The sequence below is a fragment of the Ascidiella aspersa genome, chromosome 1, assembly GCF_963924565.1.
Source record: "Ascidiella aspersa chromosome 1, kaAscAspe10.2, whole genome shotgun sequence".
Classification (NCBI taxonomy): domain Eukaryota; kingdom Metazoa; phylum Chordata; class Ascidiacea; order Phlebobranchia; family Ascidiidae; genus Ascidiella; species Ascidiella aspersa.
Genome location: NC_139447.1, coordinates 20054984 through 20081621, shown reverse-complemented (window position 1 = coordinate 20081621; position 26638 = coordinate 20054984). Strand labels below are relative to the sequence as shown.

At 34.7% G+C, this 26638-nt stretch overlaps 2 protein-coding genes across 2 annotated transcripts in view; both read right to left on the bottom strand.

Moving 5' to 3' along the window:
- Positions 1 to 7703, bottom strand: part of LOC146168207 (rhomboid-related protein 2-like) — a 33237-nt gene extending 25534 nt beyond the window's left edge. The window contains exon 1 of the mRNA XM_083388807.1: positions 5974 to 7703. Coding sequence (XP_083244933.1) covers positions 5974 to 6049 — 76 coding nt within the window. The 5' untranslated portion in view covers positions 6050 to 7703. The remainder of the gene's footprint in view (positions 1 to 5973) is intronic.
- Positions 7704 to 25414: 17711 nt separating this feature from the next.
- The window catches only part of LOC146168206 (engulfment and cell motility protein 1-like), a 78724-nt gene continuing 77500 nt past the window's right edge, over positions 25415 to 26638 (bottom strand). The window contains exon 22 of the mRNA XM_083388957.1: positions 25415 to 26572. Coding sequence (XP_083245083.1) covers positions 26420 to 26572 — 153 coding nt within the window. The 3' untranslated portion in view covers positions 25415 to 26419. The remainder of the gene's footprint in view (positions 26573 to 26638) is intronic.

Sequence of the window (26638 nt, the reverse complement as noted above, 5' to 3'; positions counted from 1 at the left end):
CAGAACAATGTAAACTTTACGTTTCAGTTTTTTACAGACTTTTGTTTAGTTGAAATAAAAGCATTGAAAAACATTCTAATAAGCAATATCTGCATCGAAAAAACATTCATAAGAGCAATACCCCTAAAATGCAAGGACTAAGCATGACATCAAACCCAGATTGAATTTTATAAATTTTTAATGCTTATTGTTATATACTGTATTAAAAAAAGTAATAAAAAAATTGTACAAAAAAGTTGCAATGAAACATGAACAACTGAAATTTCAGTTGTAAACACACATGTGTGTTTATGTTTCATTGCATATGATATGGTACTGTGAATCCCCCTCAATTGAAGTTGCTTGTACTAAACACATTGAGCAAGCATTGGCGTATGGTTGTTTCTCGACTCGTTTCCTTCTGAGCCTGCATAGCTCAGTTGGTAGAGCGACGGTCCCGGCTTGACCCGAGGTCGTGAGTTCGAACCTCACTGCAGGCTAGTTGTTTTTCTAGTCTGCCCTGCTTGCATCATTGATCGACAGATTCGGTGTAGAGTCTGCAATGGCTTTCGGTGTACAAACAAGTTATAATTTAAACAAAATATTAATTATGAAATTACCAAATGCATATCCACAATGTCGTTTAACAAAATAATGATGGGCAAATACATTAGTTGACAAAAAAGATAATTTTTTTGCCTTAAAAAACATATAAGCTCATTACTATTGGCCTCTGTCGCTATGACTTTATTAGTCATAATATATTACCAACTTTTGGTCATTTTTCTTTCTTCCCTATTATATAACCGTTTAGATCAGGGGTCGGCAACCTTTTTCTAGTCGCGGGCCAAAACCAAACTAAAAAGGTCTCTGCGGGCCGCACAAAATGATAACTAAGAATTGTGTTATTAAAATGTTAGAACAACTGTGAATCAGGCAGGCCTTGGATATTTTTAGCACTTAAAAACCTGTTTAATTACATTTACAGAGGCAGTAAAGTGTTGACGCAAGGGCGAATAAAAAGTGTAATTAAATTACTTTGAAGGAATGCGATAACATCTAAAGTTAATCTAGCTTAGTGTTTGTTAACTGTTTCAAGTCAAGGCGCATCTTGCGAGCGAAGCGAGTGCGATTTTCTTGGTATACCGGTATTTCTATTACATTTTTAGTTTTATTACATGGCAACATCACAACACAAACAAACCGAATAGCGCGAAAATTTTTCGCAATTACGTAGTTATATTAGTCAAAAAGTATGTGAAATAGACTCGTGTCTAATTTGTCAAAGAGGCGGCGGGCCGTAGGTTGCCGACCGCTGGTTTAGATATGCTATTCTGACTAAAGATAGTATATCTAAAATGACTAGTGAAGTTCAAAATAGAATATCGGATCCTTAGATTCGAATCTAAACTCGATTTGTATCCAATTTTGCCGTTTATATCGGATAATTTGAAAATAAATAATTTAATATTTTACCGTGTAAGGTTGCGCCTAATTGTACATATGCGAGTGGCAAGTTGAGATAAAGACCTGTAGCGCCGTAGCGGTGGCGACACATTTTTATTACTTGCTTTAAATTCGGCATGTATTGCGGCGTCAGCGTTTTTTCAGCCAACCAATTACTTCGCGATAAGCTTCGCATAACAATCAAGTTTCAGTCAGGGGTTATTGGGCAAGCGTCTAACGTGTAATGCCATGTGAGAAGTTCGCAATTTCCTTAAATGCAGTAAGTTGCAAAAGTAACAATCCCTTGTAAAACGTGCTGGCCTTGGACAAAACGTGCTATGGGGTTTACTCAAGGTCAACATGAGGCCAATATTCAGCAGGGTTACACACAGCGTAATTGGTAAGTTATAGTAACACATTACTGGCAATAGTAATTTTGTATGTTTTGCAGAATACTATACTTGACCGGCCAATTAACGGAGCACATTTGTAGTAACCTAAAACACAACAATACCTTATAAAACGAACCTAATTTGTAAAAAGTTTAGTGGGTTGCATTTTCACTTACTATTTGGGTAACACAACCTGGTATTTTTATTATGTTTTTGTGTGTAGTTATGCATCACAATTTAAACAATTGCTTTAAATGACAATTGTGTAGAATGTAAATCAGTTGTAATTTAATTTTTCAATTACTGTATAGATATGGAGTCAAACCATATCAAATGAACACACCCATAAGACATGACCTCTTTCTATTTTTATTCAAATTTAGCATGAATAAAGTAGTTAAATAGAGTAGGATTATAGAGTAGGATTTACCAAATTTCAGCCTAATCAATGCAGAAATGTAGGAGTAATGACTTAAGAAAGTTTTTGCATAACTTCCACATGATGGCGTAGTTTCAACATTGTTTTGTTAATAACTTTTGACTGGTAAATGGCAAGAACTTCTATAATAAATCAAAAGAAAGGTAAGAATATATAGCATTCTACTAATTTGGTTATAAATATTGCTTTGGACCAGAAAAAAATGTTTAGGTGATTTTATACTAGGTTAATGACTTCTTTTTCAAAAAACATTAACATTTTTGTGGTGTTTTGTCTCATATATTTAAAAAAAATGTTACGTATCGGTGGTATTAAAAAACTGAAAGTTGCATTGTAGAGAAAAAATAGTTATAAAGAATAGGGAAAAAAGTTATGCATAACTTAGCCAAGCTTGTTGTGACCCATTCAGCAAGCACACAAATAAATATTCAAATGTTATACAAATTTTTCTGAGTTTTTGTTCGAAACATACATCTTTCAATCTGGTGCCAGGAAAAAAAACTCTGTCTTCATTGTCGCTTTTATGTTTTACAAACTGTATCTGCCTCTAAAAGTTTTGTTACAGCAGAAAGTGAATCACAGAGTTCTTCAACCAGTATTGTTTCAACAACTGACACAACTTTATCATCTTGGACTGACAATTTTTTTTTGGGAAACAGCAGTAGATGTTGTAAATTCGAACATGATGTTCAGCAAGAAAATAGTGGTAAAGAGCAACAACAAAGCAAATACTTCAAAGAAATTATTACACAGCTGAAAAAAAGTTTGAGAAAAGCAAAAGATATGAAAACTACAAGTTTTGGCTGTGGTACCGCAATCATGGAGCATTAGGCAAACTCAACACAAATTTAATGCACCGAAAAAAATATAGTGAGCAAAGCCAAAGAGAATTTTATCCACTCCAAAAATTTGTTTGACCTAAAGAAGGGGTATGCTGAAAGTACAGCGGGGACTGGAGTTGCACTTCTCTGCTGTTCTTACTCTAACAAGGTTACATAGATCAGTGCTCTTCAACCTTCCGTTTGGTGAACCCTTAAAGTTGTTGTGATGAACTCATGCACCCTGTTTACTTGAAAGGTAAACTGAGGTAAAAAGCGATATGAAAAATCATTATGCACATCAATATCATCATGTCAATATTTAAACCAAGAGGAGTTGCCGAAGTTTTACACACTGTCGGTGAGAGTTAGATTATGACTGCAGGAAGTTTGAGAGTACTATTGCATGTCATAAAACAGCATTCAAACTTTACACAAAAAACAGGAATACGACTTTTTTTTTGGACCAATTTCTGCGGTTTTCTGTCAGATTCTTCGGCCGACATACTCGCCAAGTCACCAGCTTTTTGCCATACTGCTTCATCGCCAAACAACAATCACTAAAAGAAAGTGAAGTGTTTGAAACACCAATAATAATTGCAGACTTTGCAGAAAAATATTCTTTTATTCTTCAACTTGTTGTTCAAGGCTTTCATTGGACAAATTCTCAGGAAACAATCTCTCCATTTGTAGTTCACAAATTTAAAACAAGCAGACAAAATGCTCAACCTTAAACATAAAACTTTGTAATCGTGTCAGACACCCTCAGACATGACACTACCAGAGTTCATTGCTTCAAGCGAAAATTCTTAGACTTTCTTAAAATAAAATTCCAATTGTTAAAAAAAGTAGTGTACTTTACAGATGCTGCTGCAGGACAATATAAAAACAGAAAATAACTTCTAATGTGTCACAAACATGACTATGATTTATATGCTGAATGGCATTTTTGCAACTTCACATGGCAAAGGACCATGTGGTTGGTTGGTTAGAACTGTAAATGGATTGGCTACTTCTGCAGAAAATTGGAAAACATAATCTACAAACCCCAAGAGAGCTGCATAATTGGACCACCTCAAATGTCCGCGATATTAACTTTTCATTTCTTTTTTCAAAAAGGAAGTTGAAGAACAATGTACATTGCTAGAAGAGATTCAAATTGGCTATTCCAATTCTTTTATTCCAGAGGAATCTTGCCAGGCTCAAGGTGTATGAATTTTTGGCATGTTTAGATATTTAATCGAAAGGTCCTGGTTTGTGACATTCCTTACAAACAACAAGGGGGTTTGCTACTTGCAAATACAACAACCAATGGTGGTTTATTAAAGAATCCGATAAAAAGAAATCAGATACTTTTCTACATCCAGTCGGACATTTCAGAGCTTTAAAATATCCAACAAACAAAGATGAACTTCTGGTTCCTCGTGACAATATTTTGACTGAAGTTCATCCATCAACAGCCATTGAACGTATTTATTAATTGACCAGCAAATGTAAAGCAAAAAAATTGACTACAGAAATGTGTAGTGAGATTTTGTTTCGTACTTGCAATTTAGTTAGTTCCATTAAAGATAGGTTCACAAGTGGCAATGTATGTTATAGATAAATATCCATAATTTAATAAATGCAAAGAACACCATTCCTATTTTCCTGTCAGTTAGTAAACAAATATAACTCTTTCCACTAAAAAAAAATTCGTAATAAAATTTTCCATTTTAACCGTTACGTTTTGTTTGATTTTTACCACATGAAGTTTATGTTACATACTTATGCTTAAAGATCCTTTTTAGGCCTTCAAGGCACAAAATTACCTTTCTAAAGATAACTTACATGTTAATCTAGCTTTTGTATAACATAAGATATGGCTGTTTTTATGCTAAAACAGCGCCCTCGAGTAAAAACTACACATATTTTTAAAACCTAATTAACTTTGCAAATATACAACAGACTAGAATAAAATATGGCACACACCTTTATATTAAGGTCCTTTACATAATATTCTAATTTTTGTTGGAATCTGGGAGGGTCATGTCAAAAAAACAACTTTTTTGTGTTGATTTGACATGGTTTGACGACTCTATGTCAAAACAAGCTTTTACAATAATGGCTGTTTTGTTGCTAAAGGCTATATATTGTGAATATTACATTAAAAAATAGAAGGAAAATATTACAAATACATTAGGATTCAATATTCTGGATTTGGTATTCTAGATCTGAAACCAATAATTCTAGAATCCCTTGGGATTCTACTTTGAACATCCCTACCCGTGATATCCAACTATGTAAGTTCATCCAACTGGAGAATTCAATAAAAGGTCCCAGACGCAAAAATATATATAGTTAAATAATATACATATGTTTTTTCTTTCTGCAAATCCCATATATAATAAAATCTGACAAAATACAACGATTACCAGTGACATTTTTGGGAAGTTCTTGGTCCCTTCCCCATGATGTATCAACAAAAACTGGCCTATTACCACTTAGTTTACTGGCCCATTTGTGCAGCATTGCAACATTGCGGAGTGTTACAAATGGTGCAATACATAGTAGTTTGTGAAAGAATTTAAAATTATATTCTGTAAAATACCCCAAAAGTCAAAAAGACTAATTTTAGCATACCAATAAAAACGCATGCAATTTGCATTAGTTTATTCAATAAACTTCATAAGCTTTTATCCCAGTCACGACAACAACAAATTGATAGTTGTAGCAATTTTTGACAAATTTAATTAAAAAGTGTCCATCACATATATCTTAATTCATCTGCTATTGTGTTGTATTTTTGTTATATAAGTTTGATTATGAGAAAAACTTTCCACTAAAATGGACCAAATTTATGCAAATCATTTTGTTTTAGTAGTAAGCAAATAAAAATGCCTAAAACTGTTCTACTCACCATCTATTATTGTTTCATTTGTTTCCACAGAATTATTAATGATGTCTTCTCTATTATCTGCGGCAGGTGAGAACATTTTGGAATGTTACAACTCTAAAAACTTGTATAAAAATCAGCATTTAGTGGCATACAATTTTTATATTATTCACATTTCACATAAAAGCCGAGAAGAGACCAACATACAAACTCATTGCTGCTACTACTAGTATTTTATGTAAAAAAGTTACCACTATCTTTAAAACTGGTCTTGTATTCTTAGAAGGATTGTTACTCATTAGCATCAAAGTAAAATTCTAAACAGAAACGAAAACCACACTGTTATATAGATAGCAGATTGCAATCATGATTCTAACAAAAAACTCTTAGGGCACTCTCCTAAAGCGTGGTTTCTTGAAAATTTTGGGCAATGCACCTTTGTTTATTGTAATAAAAAAAAAATTAGAATTGATTACATGTTTAATGCATGGGTTATTTGAACCCATTTTGAATAAATTATAATAAATACCTACATAATAAATTACAAAAGGTATAATAAAAAAATATCAGAAATTTTGCCGTATAGTGGAAGCACAATAAACTCTGTATAAACTAAGAATAATTTAAAAAATGCTTTATAGAGCACCATTCGGTTTTAGTTTTTCTTTTACAAACATGTTTTGTTTAGCAGTGAACTGAATAACTGTGAAAAATACAACGTTACCTCTGCTGGCAATTAATCGTTTGTAACCCTTTGAATGCTGACCATAAGTTACCTCATAGCTTTTTGACCCAGACCAGGGCTCTTATAATGAGAGAATCAATAACTATTATAATTTTTGATGAAATGCTGCTTAAATTACAATAACTGCACCTGGCATTAGAATAACATTTTTATATGAAACATAGAAATGGTATCGCAATTAGCAAGTAATCGATCAGCTAAAAATTGCAGTGTCGCAATTTTTGCTCCCAGTGGCATCCTAAAATGAAATTTTTAATTGCCAAACGTTTAACCAACAAATAAGGATAGGCCTTGATCACACCTTTCCAATCATGCTGCACTTTATGCCACTGATATAGGGGATAAGGGTTTAAATCGATGATAGCTAGGGCGATTTTTTGTCTTCAAAAATGATAAATTTTAACCTGAAAAATTGAAATTTTGACCTTAAAATATATAATTTTGACAAAATTTTGACCTATTAGAAAAATTTTAAATTAAACACCATATTGTTGTTAAAGTACTGCATTAGTGTCTTGGCGTCATCAACCACACATGTTTGATGTTCAACTGATTACCAGTCGAATACAAATCAGATATTTTTTCGGGTTTACTCAAACCAATGAAAATGCTTAAATGATATTTTTGTCATTTCAAAAAGACAAACCACTACAAAAATGCCAAAGAAAAACGAGACGCTGGGTATTTCTGAAAAATGTGATGTAAACAGAAGTACAAGGTCTAACAGAGACCTAGCATTTTATTGAAATAGAAAATGATATATATAATTGCAAATCAGAAGCGAAAAATGACAGCAAATACTGTTCAATACATTTGTCCAAACAAAGTTTGAACTGAACCTAATTCGATAAACTAGGCCTGGGTGGTTAATTCTGCCGGCTCGCATATACCATATATTGCTGTAATGAAGATACAGTTCAAACATTGTTTGTCGAAATTTGTCGAATAAAATTTTAACTGAACTACAATTTTAAAAAGAGGACTTTATATTTTTAACTTTGTAAGCGATTTATGTGCATGGATGTGAAATAATGTGAAATAATTTAAACAAATTTTGACCTAACATGTGAATTTGGAATCGCCCTAATGATAACCCATATTCATATTCATAGCCGATCGCAATAATCGTTAAACGCCTGTAGGTCGCACAGTTCGTTTAGGAACTGGACGAAATTTTTGCACTGCGTTTAAGTATAGCGTGCATGACCAATGAAAAAATAAAATTTAAAAAGTCTTAAGGTTAAACAAATTTCATATTCATAATTAAATATGTGCAATATCGCGATGTTTGCTCCCAGTGGCATCCCCTTAGAAGAGGGGTTCTTAAAATTTTTTTACTGCGGACCCCTAAAATGTTTTTGGAGCTCGCTCGGACCACGCTAGGCCAAAAAAATTTAAAATGAAGTCATAAATTTACGTCACAATACAAATAGACTTAAATCTGCTGATTTCGGTCCAAAAATGTGAAAGTGAAATGAAGTCTTATTACAGTCAGTGTAAAACCGTTCTATTTTTAATTAAATTATTCTCTTTGAAAAATTGATTTACTTCTAAAATATACACTAATATTTCAATTAGGCGTTGATGGACCCGCTAAAACTAGTTCACGGACCCCCAAGGGGTCCATGGACCCCAGTTTAAGAACCCCTGCCTTAGAATGAAATTAAATTTTCAATTGCGAAAGTGTTTAATTTAACCAACAAATTGGGGTAGACCTGTGTAACACCTTTCCACAGATGCTGCACTTGATGTCACTGATATGGGTTTTAATCAGGGGTCGGCAACCTTTCATAATTATGCAGTGTGCCACTTTATGAATAATTTCAACTCGCATGCCGAACATTTTTCTATGATTGGTTTTGCACTGGCAACCTGGACTCCGAAGCCTATTGAAAACCCGAATCCGACCCCGGCCAAATGTGTAATTTCATTGAGTCCCAAGTCCGACTCTGGCCAAATGTGCAATTTCTTTGAGACCGACTCCGGCCAAATGAGCAATTTCATTGAATCCGAGGCCAGCTCAGACTCTACAGCAGTGGTCTGCAACTTTTTTTGTCGCAGCCCAAAAGACTTTTTTCAGAGCAATTAAAGGTCCACTACGTAAAACCAGTAAAAAATAAAACAGTGGCGGATTCAAGATATTTGTTTTTAAGGTAAAGTATTATACGGTGCCTTGATGGCCAAAACACTGCCATGTGATGTAAAACATACTATAAAACGAATAATATACGCGCAAGCGCAAAAAAATATAAAAAAAAAATTTCATTTAGTTAAAGTTGGCAAAAAATATAGTTCGACAGGTACTCAGGACAACATTTGGCACATGGGTCTGAACCAGCTGAGACAATATAATAACTCCAAGCCACATGTATTTTTAAAACAAAGTGCAATCAATGTTTGGCTATCACGCGGTCCACAACCACATAAAAACAATAAGCTATTAAAAAGTAACTCACAGCCCACTAAAAATGGCTCTGCGGCCCACAGTTTGCCGACTACTGCTCTACAGCCTGTATTTCACTGATTTACGTAACTAAAATAAGATGGATATTTAGCAATTCACTCAAAGAGGTCATGGAAAATATGACACCATTTGCTATTCCACCTTAACAATTTACAGTTTGCTACCTATCAGTTTCAAATTTTGGTACTACGCATGCGACATGTGCACACGTCAAATTCAGGTAGTTTTACCTAGTCTTACTCAAGTCTTAATTCCAACTTCGCAGCACTTCTATAAAGATACACTACACTATACTGTCATTACTGTGCCCGCTATTTTGGAATATACTACAACGCTTTTTAGCCGATACCTAGAAGACAGAAACTATCAGTTTTGCTTTTAGCTTGGTTTCACAGTCGCACACAAAAACACATGTGCTTACTTTTATTGTAGAATGCCCTGCTTTAACGCAGTAAACACCACGCCAATTTTAGGGCCTTGTGACATAATACGAACGATTAGTCGTAAGAAACAAATTTAACGCCCACGAAAAATAATGTTAATAACAACAGTTAAGACACTAATTTGTGACACAAACTGAAAATGTTTGCAACCAAGCGCTAGGGTTAGTGATGTTTTAATGGTAATGATGTGATAGTGATGTAATGGTTGCACTTTCTTCAAGTGACATAACGCGCGTTAAATCATTTGGCGTGCCCTGAAAAATCATCTTGAATATAGATTTTTGAAGTTGCGTTATTAGAAGTTAAACCAGAAAAGGTAATATTTAAGGAGAAATTTAATGAACTTTTCAGCACGAAATTAAGAAAATGGTTTTGAATCAGGTTGCTGTACAACTTTTTACGGATAAGGAGACGCAAGGCTTACAACGAAAGCCTTTAACAATACAGATGAGTATTTATTGTAATTGCAGATAATAGACCGATTTTCTCAATAAAGTGCAGTAAATGTAACAAATGGTTCCATAAAGAATGTGGTAAAACAAATACTCCTGAACAAGCAATTGAAAATAGTGATGAATTATGGTTTTGTAATCAATGTTAAAAGAAAAAACTTAGACAACACTTCGGTAAAATTATTATATAAACCAATTCATAGTAAAAAAAATTTGATTTAACCAGAAAAATAACCCAAATTTAAAAGTGTGTTTGTTAATTACTGTTATAATTCGAAAATAAGCATAGAATAAGCAACCAAAAGGAAGTACGCAGCTCAAATTTTTTTTGTAATATCTCCGGAAATAAGCAAGATATCGATCAGAAATTTTTGCACATCACTCAAAGCAACTTAACTTAGCCAGCAATCAGACTTTGTTTTTTAAATATTAAAATATTAATATTCATATTCATATTTATGAATATTAATATTCAGTCATATTCGGCCTTAAAATTCAATGTGCCCTGTCTACTCTTCAAATTGAGATATGGCTCGACCGCCAATTATTCAGGGATAAGTTATTAATATTCGTTCAAAAATTCATAAACGTCGAAAATTTCAAATCAGGCCAAAAAGCAAAAGTTCCATAACTCGAGAAATAAACAGCATAATGTATCTTTTATATTTGAAGAAACTATCTTCCGTAAGAAAATCCAGTTAAAGCATTTCGCGGTCGCTCATAGTCAACCTGGATTATTCCGGAGTTAAAACAAAATATAGGCCTATCACTAAAATACTATTCCTGCCAATTGCGATCTCGTTTTATAAAATAAATTTTCATCATTGTCTTCATACTGTTTTATAATGGTAAACAAAATTTATTTGATTTGTTTGTTTTCTAGTTTGGGAATTTCCCTAATCTTTCGGTGTTTTTTATGGTAGATACTTAAACGTCCATTGTGAGGTTCCAAATCCAAGAATTATTGGAACGCTTCCTATTGGCTGAAATTTCATGACGTCACAGACAACACGATGAAATGTAACAGACGATCAGCTGAGCGGCCGCCAGCCGTACTAGGTGACTAGGTCGAAAATTTATTTTCTTCCACGAGAAAAATACCTGACGAGTTGGTATTTGAACATTTTCTTGTAAATCTTTTGATAGGACACGTCAAACGTCTGCGGTGCTGGCCACCTCCACAAAAATAGCATTAGCCAAAAGCCCATAGAAGTAACTGTCTTGTCCATAAAAGCATACTGCTGCTGCGAATACCTCAACTAGTTAACACTAGTTTAACACGTTAAAATCTTTATTACAATTGCGATGGATCATGAATAAAAACATTTTTTGGCGCTGGTCTACAATCCTACCACAGTTCTAAAATCAACGCACAAATTTTGAGTTAGGGTTAGCGTTCGGGTGTGGGTGGGTCAAGTATTATTATATTCTTTGTTTAATAATAATACTTGACCCACCTTAACCCGCACCCTAACCCAAAATGGTGTTTCGTTGTGGTAGGATTCTAGACCAGCGCCCATTTTTTTATTAAGGCCTTTTTAATTTTAAGCCTATTTTCAACACATTTTTGATACTGTTTAAATTAGACTTTGGAATAAAATCAACAGCTTTTAATATTGAACAGTAAAAAAATGAAATGTACTAAGTGCCGTATTATATTGTTCTAAATACAATTCTTTTCACAAAAATGCTTAAAATGTGAACATAACTAGCATACAAACTGATCATACTTTCTTTATTAACCAAGATAATAACGATAAATAATGTGACGTAGATTAAAAAGAAACAGAAATATTCACAGAAAACTTCACAGAATAAATAGTCTTGAAAATGATTTTAAACGTTGCATGCACATTCTCCACCTTTTGGCAATTTGCAATTGATATAATTGAAAGAACACTTTTATTTGAAATAATTCATGTAACAGGATATTAGGCTATCAATTGACATAGGCTCCACGACAGGCTTTCACCCAAGACCTTGGCTCAACAGGAACCGCCACTACCAAATACCAACTGAGCTACATCGGCTCCATGGAAATGAGTTGAGATACAACCACACCAAATTGCCTGCTGCATTCTGTTGTATGTACAACTTCATTGAAGATATAAAAGCTAACCATAGGCATGTAGAACTTAGTGGTAAAAACAACAGAAATGCGTCAAATAAACACAAAAATAGAACTTTGCAGTGTTATGAACAATTCATTCAAGTCCCAGTCATGTCATTTGTAATAATAACTTAAGTTCAAGTCAAGTCTTTTCAAAAATAACAAGTCAAGTAGCAGTCAAGTCAATACAACACTAGAAAGTTGAAATTAAATGCATAAGATTACAAAATAAATAATATACTAGAACGTCATAGTTAAGTTTAAAAAAAATACCAAAATCTAGGTTGAACTTTTTTAGCAAGTTATTCATTTTTACAATTATTAACATGTCAATGAAAATTAATAATTTTACCAAAAGGAAATTCGTGCAACATTACAGTACTATATTTCACGATTTGTTAGTTGTGACTTAAACCCTTCACTTTGCTTGACATTATATGAATATAAGCTTTTATGAAAAACTATACCTGTATAGCTTTAGGTAATGCGTCCACAGTTGTGTCTTGATTAGTTAAATTATCCCTGATCAGCGTCAGAAACTAATGTAAAGTGTAATGAAAATAAAGAAAATGTTTGATTGGTGCTACTGGTTTAACAAGAATTTAAATTTTTAAGTAACTGTTCCTATTTAAAGCCTGCATGAAGGAGACCTAATACATTAAAAGGCAGTGCTGTCCATTGGAATATATTTAATTATTGGTTTGTTAATGGATAAGAGCTTTGTGTGTGTTGCAAGCAAACTTTTATTTTTCATTTTTTTACAGCTGGATTAAAAAATCGATGGATTTACAACTTGATAATAGGGTAATAGAAACAATATTTTTTATATGAAATTTCTCAAAAAATGAAACAATTTTGAAAACAGAATTTATGGACGACATATCTCTGAAGGTTAATCGCACAGTGTCTTCTGTTTCTAGTCAACCTTTGCAGCATATTTTTCTGTCTAACAAGACTTATTTAGTTATTGGCATAAGCTTGTTTCAAAGTGTAAACAAAATGGAATTTGCACAGCACAACACTCCTAAATTACAAAGTGTGTGGCCAAAGCAAGCATCAAGTAATGGAACAAATAGACCCTATCACTAGGAAACAATTTATCAACTGAGGTCTGAGTGCAATGTTAATTTCTTCCACACCAAGCTGAAGTTATATGTTGTGGGTTAACCTTGCCAGCTATGCTTGTTGTCAACAATGTCTATTGCAACTGATTTTATACCACACCACTTCTGTAGTCATTTGGTTTCCCCTTATTTAGTTTGTTTGTGTTGCATTTTGTTTTTGTTATTTATTTTGTGTATTGTTTTTATTATTTGTGAAAGAATAGAATTTATAATAAAATGAACCAAAAAAATTGTTTTTTCTTTTGAACAGTCTTTGGTAAGTGCTTTCATATTGGCAAGTTTTAATCTTCAACTAAAATAAATTACAAAATCACAATAATTGCAAACATTTGGTATAATTTCACATAAACACACAATTTTATTAAAAATGAATTTTCAAGAATGTAAATAAACACCAAAAATCAAACCTAAATAAAGAAAGTTTACTTTTCATGTTTACAGTGTAGCTTAAAAACAATGTTGAACAATTTTTTTGTTAAATTATAATTTCCTTTAAAAAATCCTCTTGATGCAGTAAAGATATCTTGAAAATCTTAGAGCAGGGAGTCCGGTAACAGCAGGATTTTAAATATTTTTACTATTCTGTTAAAAACAGGGGTACATCTGCTGTAAGATAATGTGCCAAGTTTTATTTTAAACATATTCAGATATTTTGTTATCGATTCATAGGAAAACTACAAAAATCATTGGCCATTTTAATTTTCCGATAATTGCATTATTTTCATGATTAATTTTACAACTCACTTAAGCAATTTCTTAGCCGGGTAAATAACCAAAACTGTACATATGCGTAATTCCGATAAACAAGTCGCGAGGTTGTATTTTTTATAACGGCTAAACCAAAGAGATTATAACCATGAGGACAAACTGTGACGTAGCCCATTGTTCTAGTTTCGACAGCGTTCCGCTCTAGTGCGTAATAGTAAAACGAAACAACTGGGCTTGACTTGCATGAGGGTGAGCTAAAATTTTGTAGCAGCCAGCTTATATATATTAAGGTGCGACATTTCTGACAGGTTAAAAGTTATGTTTGAATTAGGTGTCAAACTTGCACTGCCGAGTTTCGTGTAAACACACTTAAAAAAGCCTGTAGGGCATGCAATATCAGCTGACCATAAGTAGGCTACTATATAATATGGTAAGACACTCGTTGGCGCGCCAACGTCGTCCAGTTAATGACTGCGGCAGCGTACAACGCGTTGCTGTAGAATAGACCAGTGGTTACATTTTGTTATTATTACTAGTAAGCCTTTTGGTACAACTTTTTGTGTTCGCTTATATAGCACAATAAACAAAATATAACAATATTGTTTAAACATATTTTTATTGCCCCAGTTTCGTTTATTTTAGCATTACAGTAAATCGTTTAAAGAAAATTAGAGTAGGGATCTTGTAATATATTCAATTATTCTTTAGTTTTGGTGTTAACGAAGCGGGTGATTAACATTACACATTTTGGTACCAATTAGTGGATAGGGTTCGGTGAACACAAACTTAGTGTGTAATATCAAAGAGATTATAACCATGAGGACAAACTGTGACGTAGCCCATTGTTCTACTTTCGTCAGCGTTCCGCTCTAGTACATAATAGTAAAACGTAAACAACTGGGCTTGACTTGCACGTTGGTTAAGTAAAATTTTGGAGCAACCAGCTTATATATATTAAGGTTAGACATTTCTGACAGGTTAAAAGTTATGTTTGAATTAAGTGTAAACTTTCATTGTCGAGTTTCGTCTAAACACACTTAAAAAAGCCTGTAGGGCATACAATATCAGCTAACCATAAGTACTACCGGTATATAATATGGTAACACACTCGTTGGCGCGCCAACGTCGTCAAGTTAATGACTGCGGCAGCATTCAACGCGTTGCTATAGAGTAGACCAGTGGTTCCAAACCGGGGTGCCGGAGAGGAATTTACATTTTTTTATTATTACTAGTAAGCCTTTTGGTACAACTTTTTGTGTTCGCTTATATAGTACAATAAACAAAATATTACAATATTGGGCGCTGGTCTAGAATCCTACCACAGTTCTAAAATCAACGCACAAAATTTGAGTTAGGGTGCTGGTTAGCGTTCGGGTGTGGATGGGTCAAGTATTATTATATTCTTTGTTTAATAATAATACTTGACCCACCTTAACCCAAACGCTAACCCGCACCCTAACCCAAATGGTGTTTCGTTGTGGTAGGATTCTAGACCAGCGCCCAATATTGTTTTAAGTTATTTTTATTGCCCCAGTTTCGTTTATTTTAGCATTACAGTAAAACACTTAAAGAAAATTAGAGTAGGGATCTTGTAATATATTCAATTATTCTTTAGTTTTGGTGTTAAGAAATATTAACATTACACATTTTGGTACCAGTTTAGTGGATAGGTTTGGTGAACACAAATTTGTGTGTAATATTGTTCATTTAAAAAAGGAAAGCACCAGATTATACAGCTTTCTAATCTGTTAAAATTAAATGTAATAATAACCTTTATTATTTTACAACCAGTTATCCAATGAAGTTTAAACTGAATAAAGATATATATATATATTTAAGCTGTTTACAAGATGTCACCTACTTCTATACATGGGCTTTGATATATTCAACTACAACCTCCAGCAGTTAAGCTCCAAACTTTTGTTATCAGCTATTAGGGAGAAAAGATGAGAAGCACTCGAGGTAAAAATTACTTTTCGCCAACTTACATTGAAAATGACAAAAAATATCCATTTCAAACAGGACTGCGGAGTCGGTTAAAAATAACCTGAGTCCGACTCCGGGTAAATGTGGCATTTCGTTGAGTCCCGAGTCCGGCCCTGACTAAAAAGCCTGCATTCCGCCAATTTACGTAACCAAAATAACATGGATATTCAGCTACCACTTACAGGGGTGTCGTATAACTCATTCATAATACATGGTTGGAATAATCTCTTTGGTAATATCATAGAATATAGTATTCTATGGTAATATTGTTTATTTAAAAAAGAAAAGGAAAAAGAAAATATAAACCATAGGACAATCGCCGCATGGAATGGTATAGACCGGTGGTGTTCAAATGGCGGATCTCGATCCGGATCTTTTCAACTTTTTGTGCGGATCCTCCAATGTAGTCTTGAAAAAAAAAACGTTCTACGGTATTTTCAAGTGGATACTAATTGTCAGTGTTGATGAATTTTGTAAAATATCAAGCCCGCCGCCTCTTTGACAAACTAGATACGAGTCCATTTCAAATAGGGGAGACCGGGGCGTAAAGTATTTTTTTTTTTTTTTATTAATAAAATAGATAGCGAAAAACACGAACAAGAAAAACAAATCAAAATAGTAAAGCTCTCAAGCAGCCAACGACCATTTACTTTTGTGTTTTGTCATACTTCCTCTTTTTAAAGCCCAATATCGCTCGGAAGTTTGCACGGAAGATAACATCATAAGAAAGCGTAACATTGTCGGGACAGCTTCGGCATATTTACATTGATAAATAACATATCGCGCGCATAAAAGGACACAATTCACAAATGTTTGGCAAGGTTCATTTTTGTGCACTCCAAAGAGTAATTGCTCGCGGGAAAAAAACACACGGTATTCGTAGTTTAGTACTTAACCACGCACTCACGTTTTCCCAGTATAGACACGTAACAGGACACAAATAAAACAAGTGGTACAGGGTTTCCGTGGCCTTTTTGCAAAAAGTACATTGGTTAGATTCGGTTTTACCAAACAAATAAAGGGAGTCATTTGTAACAATTGGGCCCAAGTTAAACTTTATCTGAAAGCTTCTTAGTTTGTTTTCGATTGTTGAATTGTAGAGGTTGCGGTAAAGTTTTTTCCATGGCAGACGTGCACTCCCGCAATTTAAGGTTCAGTGCCATTCTAATTCAGCTTTTGCAGGAAAGAGGATTGTTGTTTGTAGTTTTTCGTAAACCGATTTAGTGGAGTTATACTGCTGGATAAATACTATTAATGTTTGGGTTCTATACGAATGGGACGTTGTTGCGCTACCCGAATCCCAGTCTTCTGGGAGACTCGATATTAATTTTATGAATTGGACAAAATCTGTGTTGTTAGGAGTAAAGTTAAATTTATTACCAATGCGTCATATTGTAGGTACTGGCCGTTTATATTCAATAAATCCTGGTGGAAAATTATATTGGAATCTATAAGTGATGGCATGAAAAAAACATTTGAGTGGTACTTTACTTTTTTGTTCAGCCAAAGCGGACGGCTGTTTGACTTTGTATCTATGATTTCCAGGAGTTGTTTACACGCCGTTATTGCGCAACGTAATGTTCGCATGGGGAATATACGCCTTGTAATTGAATTGTTTGTTCCTATGTTCCCGTTAAGAAGCGCTTCCAATCTGTTACCTTGGTTAAAGGGGCATTCGATTTGTTTCCAATCCGCTTCCGCGTTTTCGTCGAGGAGGGTATAGATCCATTTTGTATGTAAGGCTAACAAGTAATTAACTATATTGATCATTCCTGCCCCCCCCCATTTGCAATACTCGCACTCAAAGTCTCTCTTTTCACCTTCTCCCATTTGGACCCCCATAAAAATGTAAAGAGGATTCGTTTAACTTTGGAGATAAAGCATTTTGGTACACTAACCGGGACAACACTGATTTTAAAGGTTAATATTGGGATCATGAGGGTCTTAATAACTGTTGTTTTTCCGAGGAGCGAGAGACCTCTTGCGGACCAGATATTTGATACTATTTGAATTTTTTTCAGAAGAGGTGTGAAGTTTTTTTCAATTAGATCGGCGTCGTTACTCGGGCCAGTGGGAATTTCAACGCCTAAGTATTTGATAGTGCCTGATGGCCATAGAAGACCACTTTGTTCCATGGGTTTGTGATTGTGACTGTTTTTGCGATTTGTCCCGATGAAAAACGCATTTGATTTGGACATATTTACTTTGCAGCCTGATATTTTGCCGAAGTCTTCGATTATTCTAAAGACTTCTGTAAAATCGTGATCACTACCCGATAGAAATACTGTGGTGTCGTCAGCAAATAGGGACACTTTAAATTCCTTGCCATTTATCGTGATGCCGTTGTAAAGGCCCTGTCTTAAAGCAGCGGCAAGGCATTCAATGCACAGAACAAATAAAGTTGGAGAGAGAGGATCTCCCTGGCGTACGCCACGTTCAACGTTGAACGATTGTGATAGAAAGTTGTTATTGACAATTACGCACGACGGATTTTGATAAAAACATTCGATTAATTTAATAATCTTATGACCGAACCCGAAGGCAGCTAAGGCTGCATATATGAAGTCCCAATTCACTGTGTCAAAGGCCTTGAACATATCTAAGGACAGTATCGCGCCAGGTATATTGTAATGCTCGGCGCAGTCGATGATATCGAACAAAAGACGAATATTAGTGCCTATGTATGGTTTCGGAAAAAAAACATTTTGCCCAGGCGAGATAATGTCGTTTAGTACACTTCGGACTCGGGTGTTAACTACTTTTGATGCAATTTTGTAGTCTACATTTAATAGCGTTATTGGTCTAAAATTTCCCGGTTCAAGATGGTCTTTATTAGCTTTTGGAAGTAAAGTTATTACTGCTTCTGACTGTGAAGGTGGCAGTCTACCCGTATTTACAGTATGTCGCCAAGCTGCCATATAGAGGCATTTGATATTGTCCCAAAATGTTATATAGAACTCTGCTGGAAAGCCGTCTAGCCCAGGGGATTTATTTTTACCCATGTTGCAGAGAGCAGTGAAGAATTCCGCTTCTGTTGTTTCCGATTCTAATATTTTTTATTGTTGTGCCTTAATTTTTGGGAGATCTAATGTTTTTAATTTTGAAGCGATTGAGGTTTTGTTTAATAAATTTCCGTTTTGTTTATAAAGTTGCTTGTAAAATCCGACTAGTCCAAAATGATGTTTTGGTCAGTTATCATTTTATTGTCGACCAACAGTCTGTTAATACCCTTCTTTTCTCAATGTATTTTTTCTAAGTTTAAAAAGTATTTTGTATTTTTCTCGCCCTCCTCGGCCCAGCGAGCCCTACTTCGCGTTACGGCGATTTTGGTTTGGCGCAGCATTAGTTGGTCAAGTTCCGATTTAAGTTTGGACAATTTTTCGTACAAGGGGCCTAATTCTGTTTTATAATTTTTTAAAATAGCGTCTTGCGTCTCCCCAATCAGTTTTTCCAAATCGTTTTGCTTAATATTTGACCTTCGTTTTAGTTCGGCCGAGTATCTTATAGTTTTTCCCCGAACCACTGCTTTCAAGGCGTCCCATCTAACGTGAGGATCGGTTTCGCCTATATGGTTTTCTGCTTTATAATAAGTAATTACCTTTCTTATATTTTCCTTGTAGTGCTGGTCATTTAATAGTGATGTATTAAATTTCCAGTAGCCTCTGCCGAGTGGTGCTGGGTTAATGTCAGTTCCTAGAGTTACCATATTGTGGTCGGACATTATGCCGGAAACTACGTCTACAGTTGTAACGTTTTCGACGAGAGTTCTGCCCATTAAAAAAAATCTAAACGCGATGATGCCGCTGGTAGTTTTTGAATTCTTGAGAACTTTTTAACAGTTGGAAATTTGTAGCGAAAAATGTCTGTAAGTTTGTAATATGTCATGTATTGTAATATGTCATGTATTGCAAAAGGCTTTCTCTTGCTTTTCGGTTACGATGTGTTTTACTTCCGTTTTGGTCTAGGTCTAGGACATTGTCGAGAACTAAATTAAAGTCACCTCCCATGATTATCGGGGCATCGGAAAAAGCTGTCAAGTACAGCGAATAAATTGGCAAAAAATTCTGGATCGTCCTTGATCGGCGCGTAAACGTTAACAATTACTATTGGGGTTGCATTTATTGTAATATTAACCATTAAGTATCGGCCTTGGTCTACCTGTGTGCCTGAGATGGTATAAGACAGTTTTTTGTCAATAAGTATGGCCACCCCTCTACTGCTTGAGGTGCCGTGCGCCCAAAAAGCTTCCCCTCCCCATTCCATACCCCATAACTTTTCGTGCTTAGCACTACTGTGGGTTTCCTGCAAAAAGGCAACGTGACATTTTTTACTAAGTAAAAAATTAAAAATCGACTTTCTTTTCATCGCAATGTTTAAACCTCGAACGCTGTGTGAAACAATATTTAAAGACATAAAAATAATATTTAAACGCGTTCAACACCAATATCAATGTCCCACTCGTACTTCATGCCACAATCACATCTAAACGCTTTATTGGGACCCATAAGACAGGAATGCTTCTTCCCGCAACTACAGTTAACTATCTTATACTTGCAATGGGTATTACTGCACGTTTACACATCGTTACCTTAGGTAGCGGGTTAACAGTAAAACAATTACAGACAACAGAGTACCTCTGGCATTGTATGCACTCAAGCACATCTTTTTTCGTCTTGTATTCTGGCTGGAGCTCCTCGCAGCACGGCATCCGTCTCAATAAATCTTTTTGACGTTTGGGAAAGTTTGCTTGTTTGTGACCTTTCTCGTCACAATACTTGCAAGTAAACACTTGCCCATGATATGTCACGTAAAATTCACAGTCTGCCATCCTAATATAGCTTGGTAAAGGGTTTTCTTCGACGTCCGTTGAATTCATTGTCTAGATTCTCATTCCGGTTAGCAACCCAACCTTGTCCTTCCTGTGTGTCACCTTTTCAACTTTTCCATATTTTGCCGATATTTCCTCTGCTATAGTTTCACTGGGGAAAGGAATAGGCACCCAACCAACTGCGATGTTAATCTTGTAATTTTCGTATAGTTTAACAAATTTCACTGATTCTGCTGCGCAGAGCTTCGTATAAAGTTCCAAGACATTTTGTCTATTGGTGCAAGTTATGTCGACGTTTTGGCCTCGCATTTCTGCAATTCCAACCAATTTCTTCTTTTCAGAATTTCGTCTCTTTTCAATAAATTAACTGCCCTCATACTAAGACAATTCGGCCTTTTAAAGCTGGCCGCATTTTTATTTACTGCCTGAGCGTAACTTGCTCTGCTTGCCATTTTTCGCTCCGCACTTCACGAGCGCCAGACTGGGAATGAGGGGGGGCGTAAAGTAACACGGGTCGATTGTAGCCACCCATTGACACACTAGAATCACGTGATTAACAATGCGCATGCGCCTTTCGGTTCATTTCCTACGTAGAAAGTTTGAGCAGGCTACGTGCAGTACAAACAAAGTTGTGAACAAAAACATATATTTCAGGTCAGAAAGTAACTTTTTTTCTTTTTTTAGTTTTTGTTAGTGTTGTTGAACCATTTAACTTTAAAAATTGAAAAGCATACAATCGGATTTAGCAATTATTATAGTTTGTTGTTGCATACTTTATGAACCAGCGAGTTGACTGGGCAAGTGGTGAACGAAGGTAATTAATGGCTGACATGGGCCTGGGTCGGTTGTAACAAAATTTAAGGGGTTGGGTTGTAACATTTCAAAGCTGTTACAACTGACCCCGGCGAAACAGTATAATGTACTAAATCTTTAAATATTTTCAGCTATGGTGAGAAACTTTAAACGAAAAACTGACAGAGGTAATATAAATTTAAACAACCCAAAAAAGAGGTAAAAAATAATTTAAACAACCCAAGAAAAGGCGAGCCACGCTAACTGATTCTTCGGACGACGAAGAAAATTTATGTTTGATATGTATGGAAAATTTCCAAAATTCTAAAACAAAAGAGGTTTGGATTCAATGTGTCAGATGTCACTTGTGGGCCCACAAAGCATGCACCCCCGACATGAATTATTCGTATTTATGTCACCACTGCCACTCGGATGATGAAAACTAATTTTTTGGATAACTAGGATAACCGTACCATGCGATGTTGTCTCATGTGTATGCACAATTGCACATATGCTACGCACAATGTACAGTAGTTTACGATACGTTAAAGAACGTATTATTTTTGCTAACATTTTTCGTTTACCTTCGAGTTGCCAATTTGTTATCAGCACCAAAAACAAACAATTTTGTTTAAGCTAGTTTAGTAATCATGCCCATCCGAGCCTGCAGTTTCAGCTGTAGGCTTGTTGAAATTAACAGTTTATCGAAATTTGTTTGAGTAGTAATCTTGTCCTTTTGCAACTCCTGGTTACACCCAGGCTGAGACCTACAGCTTGATAGTAGCCCTTTTGCTCGCAGGCTAACACTTTCTGTTACATTTACCTTTTGAGTTTGACATTTCGTTGAAATATAAAAATAAAAATACATTTCCAATGTGTTTATGCGGTTGTTTTCATTTGTTACAATTTGCCCCATCAGGTGTCACAACCGACCCGTGCACGTTTTTGTCTTATTTAAAGGGTCACAACTTTTGCTGTGAACAAGATATTTTTATAGAACCTGTGGCAACTTATTGCTAAAAGATTGTATTTTTGTATGGCGAAGGTTTTATTTTATTTATTCCAAAGATAAACAAGTTATTAGATAATAGGTCAAAATTGTATCAACACGCCCCGGTCTCCTCTACTTTTTGACTATTTTAATTACGTAAGTGTCAAAAATGTTAATCTTTCTACGTCCGGTTTGTTTGCGCGAATAATCTTTCTACGTCCGGTTTGTTTGTTTGTTTACAGATGAGTTTCGACGATGGCGAAATTGTCGTCAACATAGCAAAAGCCCGTTCCTCGACAGACTCCATAAACATATTGGCAACCACCACCGATATGCGAGAACCCATGGCTGTGCCATGTACCTGCTTATAGAATAACCTCTGAATATTAGGTAGTTTTGCTCAAGGCAAATCCTTAAACCAGAAAGTACGTCATCCGGTGTCAGCCATAACCCTGTTAGAGGCAATTTACAGTGCTAAGTCCATCGCCGACACATTGATAAACAATGAAAGCACGTCATATGAATTTAACACCTCAGTGTCGGCTACTGGTTGTTCATTCAGCAACACTTGTATAAACTCCGACGAGTTACGTACTGTCCACCGCGTATTGCCCACTATGGGTGATAATATTCGTGAAACATGCTTAGCTAGGTTGTAGGTTGGTGTTCCATCAAAATAAACGATTGGACGTAGTGGCACACCTTCCTTATGCAGCTTGGGCAACCCGTATATACCATCCGTATTGTGCAATTCAAGAAACAGCACATCGGATACACAGTGCTTTTCTTTGTGCAAAACAACTACAAGCTAGACGGGGGTGCGATTTTTTATTTATGTATTTTTTTGTTGCGTTAGTGGACCGCTTTAAATAAACGTTACTTAATTATCAGGGTTGCTGTCAAATAATATTAATTTGACTTTGGTTCGTGGTTTTGTACAAACGTTGCATGTTCTATAGTTTTCTTACAGATTGCTCCAATTTTGACTAAGTTGTAGAAACAATACAAAATCAAGGCTCACATTCTTCAAATTGAAACTTTTATGTTTATATTAGATTGTCTTATTTGTGTGTAGTTCAAAAAAAGGAAAAAAAGGTTGAGAAGGACTGAACTACAATCTCCACTCCTCCAGCTATTCTGTTCCAAGCTCCGAGGCTAATTTGTTGCCCTGGATTGAAGTTACTCGGTAATACCCTGTTTTTGCTACACATTGTTTTTCTTTTTTTTTGCGTGACGTTAATTAATTAATACTTTTAATATCGCACGATGTTTTTAAGGGGGTAAGTAGCAACTATATGATTTCGTTCAGGGTTTGTAAACTTGAAAAAGGTTAACCACCACTTAATTACCCCAATTTATATCCCATTTCCAAACTACATTTTAACCCAACCCTTAAAATTCAAAAACAAAACAGTCCAGTGCCGAATCGCCTTATTGCTGTCCATACTAATTACTATTGTGTTTTTATTACAAGTTATGTGTGTGCTTCTGCTGGCCACGGTCTACTGGATAAGATTTGAGCTTCACAAAAACGTTTTTAATTGCTACTTTGAACTAATTGCGCTTGTTCTCGTTACGCTTTTTATTACGCTATACATGTAGCTTATCTGTTGTTAATATATGTTTTTTTGTTTAGATTTGTGACTCTTACTCAATAATTAGCTCACACTTTTGTTAAGAAGTGCAACCAATTAGAATCAAAAGTATGCTATGTAAAACACCAAAGGCTAGTCAGCCAAAAAAAAAATCTGGGAGATAATTTTTCGCCCAAATAAAAAATTTAACCACCGTTTTAAGACCGGTCTATTTTTTTGACAATATTTTTTGACAATATTTAATATTCGCCATAAAAATCAAACTAAAAATTTCATCCTAATTTTTACGGGTAACGCAGGTACAAACCTTTCAAACTATGGCTCGCTTTGTATAAATTTGTTGGGGAGTAAAGGTTTAATCCGGCAAAAACCCATATTAGGATATTCATAACATATCGCGATAATTTTTCAAAGTCATGCTCATTGGGACTCTTAATAGATAAATGTAAAATTTAAAAAACTTTAATATATAAAAACAAATTTTGTCCTTAAACAAACTAAGCCTTTCAAAATCAACGTGTTAAAGTTTTGTTCGATTCTGTGAGCATACTTGAGACCTACATTTTCGCGATATGTAAGAATATTAATATCGGTTTGGAACTTTAGACAATCCACAAAAAACTAGTAAAAGTTGCTATTTGACCGGGTCACTATTTTACGCTTTTCACCCATTGGTGACTTTTCTTTGGAATACACGCTGCAGAGTCCTAGCCGGTTTGGGACTCCGGTTATTTTTAACCGACTTCCCAGCAATGCTTACAATCGAATATATTAAACATATACGGGTGTGCAACAAAAATAGTCTCCAGGTGTGCTACGACTTTGTCAGCAAGTATAACTTCCACGCGGTACCATCGAGTATTGTCGATAAATAATCGTGTATCGCGAAAGTATACAACTGTACATTTACAGACAGCGCTTAAACCTAAAACCAACACTGGAGATCGCCATTATGTTATCCATAATCGTTTTAGAGCGCAATTTGTTAGGACGAAATTACGAGAGATAACGCATTATCTTTGTTTAGTTGCAGCAGTTATGGCTTGGACGAGGCACAACTTGGCTAGCAAAAGGGTTTGAAATTTTCAGTCTTGTTAGTACTTTGATGTGTTTTTAGGCACTGATGATGTTTGTGGGAGTTAAATATATATTTTTATCAAGTTTCGTACTTGATTTGATCTATATCAATTGATGTGCAACCAGAATTTTTGTTTTTCACTATTCGGATTCAGGTAGATTAGTTTATTTATGCAAGTTCTGAATATACATATATATATATAAAACTTTTATCAATAAATATAAACAGTTGCAAAAACAGAAGTGATAAACAACACAAACGTCTATAAAAACATATTGGTGTATTGGTAATGATTTGGGTGATTATATTTTCACCTAAAATCAGAAAGTCTATAACTTAAAATTTTGACTTATCAGGAATACAATGATTTAAACAACGCATTGATCTATGAAGTACTGTATTAGTGTTTTTGCGTCGCGAGTCACTCGTTTTTGATGTTTTACTGACGACCGGTGAAACACTAATTATTTATTTTTTCCGGTTTAAAATGCAAATTTCTTAAAAGTTGTAATCGAAATTTTTGGCAGATAGAAAAGACAAAAACTATAAAAATGCCAAAGAAAAACAAAAAGCAGGTTATTTTTTAGTACATTTGTCCAAATCTGAGATTTACAACTATACAATCAAAATCGCAGTTCGATTAACCTAACGCGTAAACGTGTATCGTATATGGCTCAAATACAAATATATTACAGTTAATATGTTTTTGGATGTAATTTAAAAACGAATTTTAATAAAATTTTAAACCGAACAGCAATTTAAAAAGCTTATTACAGTTTTTGTTAATTTTGTAACGATTGTTGGTCAATTTATAACCGATTTTACCTTCAAATAATTTTAACAAATTTTGACCTAACGTGTAAATTCGGCAAGTCAAAAAATGATCGCGCCTGTAATGATAAACGTCTGTTGATATTTTTGTTGACCATGTATACTTCGTGAGGCTTTATACTTAGTTTATAGCTTTATATTAAATAACGCCAAAACAGTTAAACAACAATTAATTTTCTGTTAAAATTGGTGGTAAGAATTGATTCGAAGGCTTACAGATCAAAAATTGGTATTTGTCAATTACAGAATAACCTAATAGCACGGGGATTGTAATTACAAATAGGATACTTTCAATACCTCATACAAATTTTATCTTGAAACATTTAAGTTACAATAGCAAAATTATAATTGCTTGGCAACCCTGGAAGTGGAGGTGATTGGTCAGGTATTGGTATGTTTTCCAGGTCAAGAAGTCGTAGTTTCATTTCCATGGTGAGTAAAACATCAATGTCCGACTTTGCTTTATCGCTAATCATCTGCAGATAAGATCACAGATTATGCGTTACCAACAAAAAATATATATATTAGTTTATTTTCCCTTA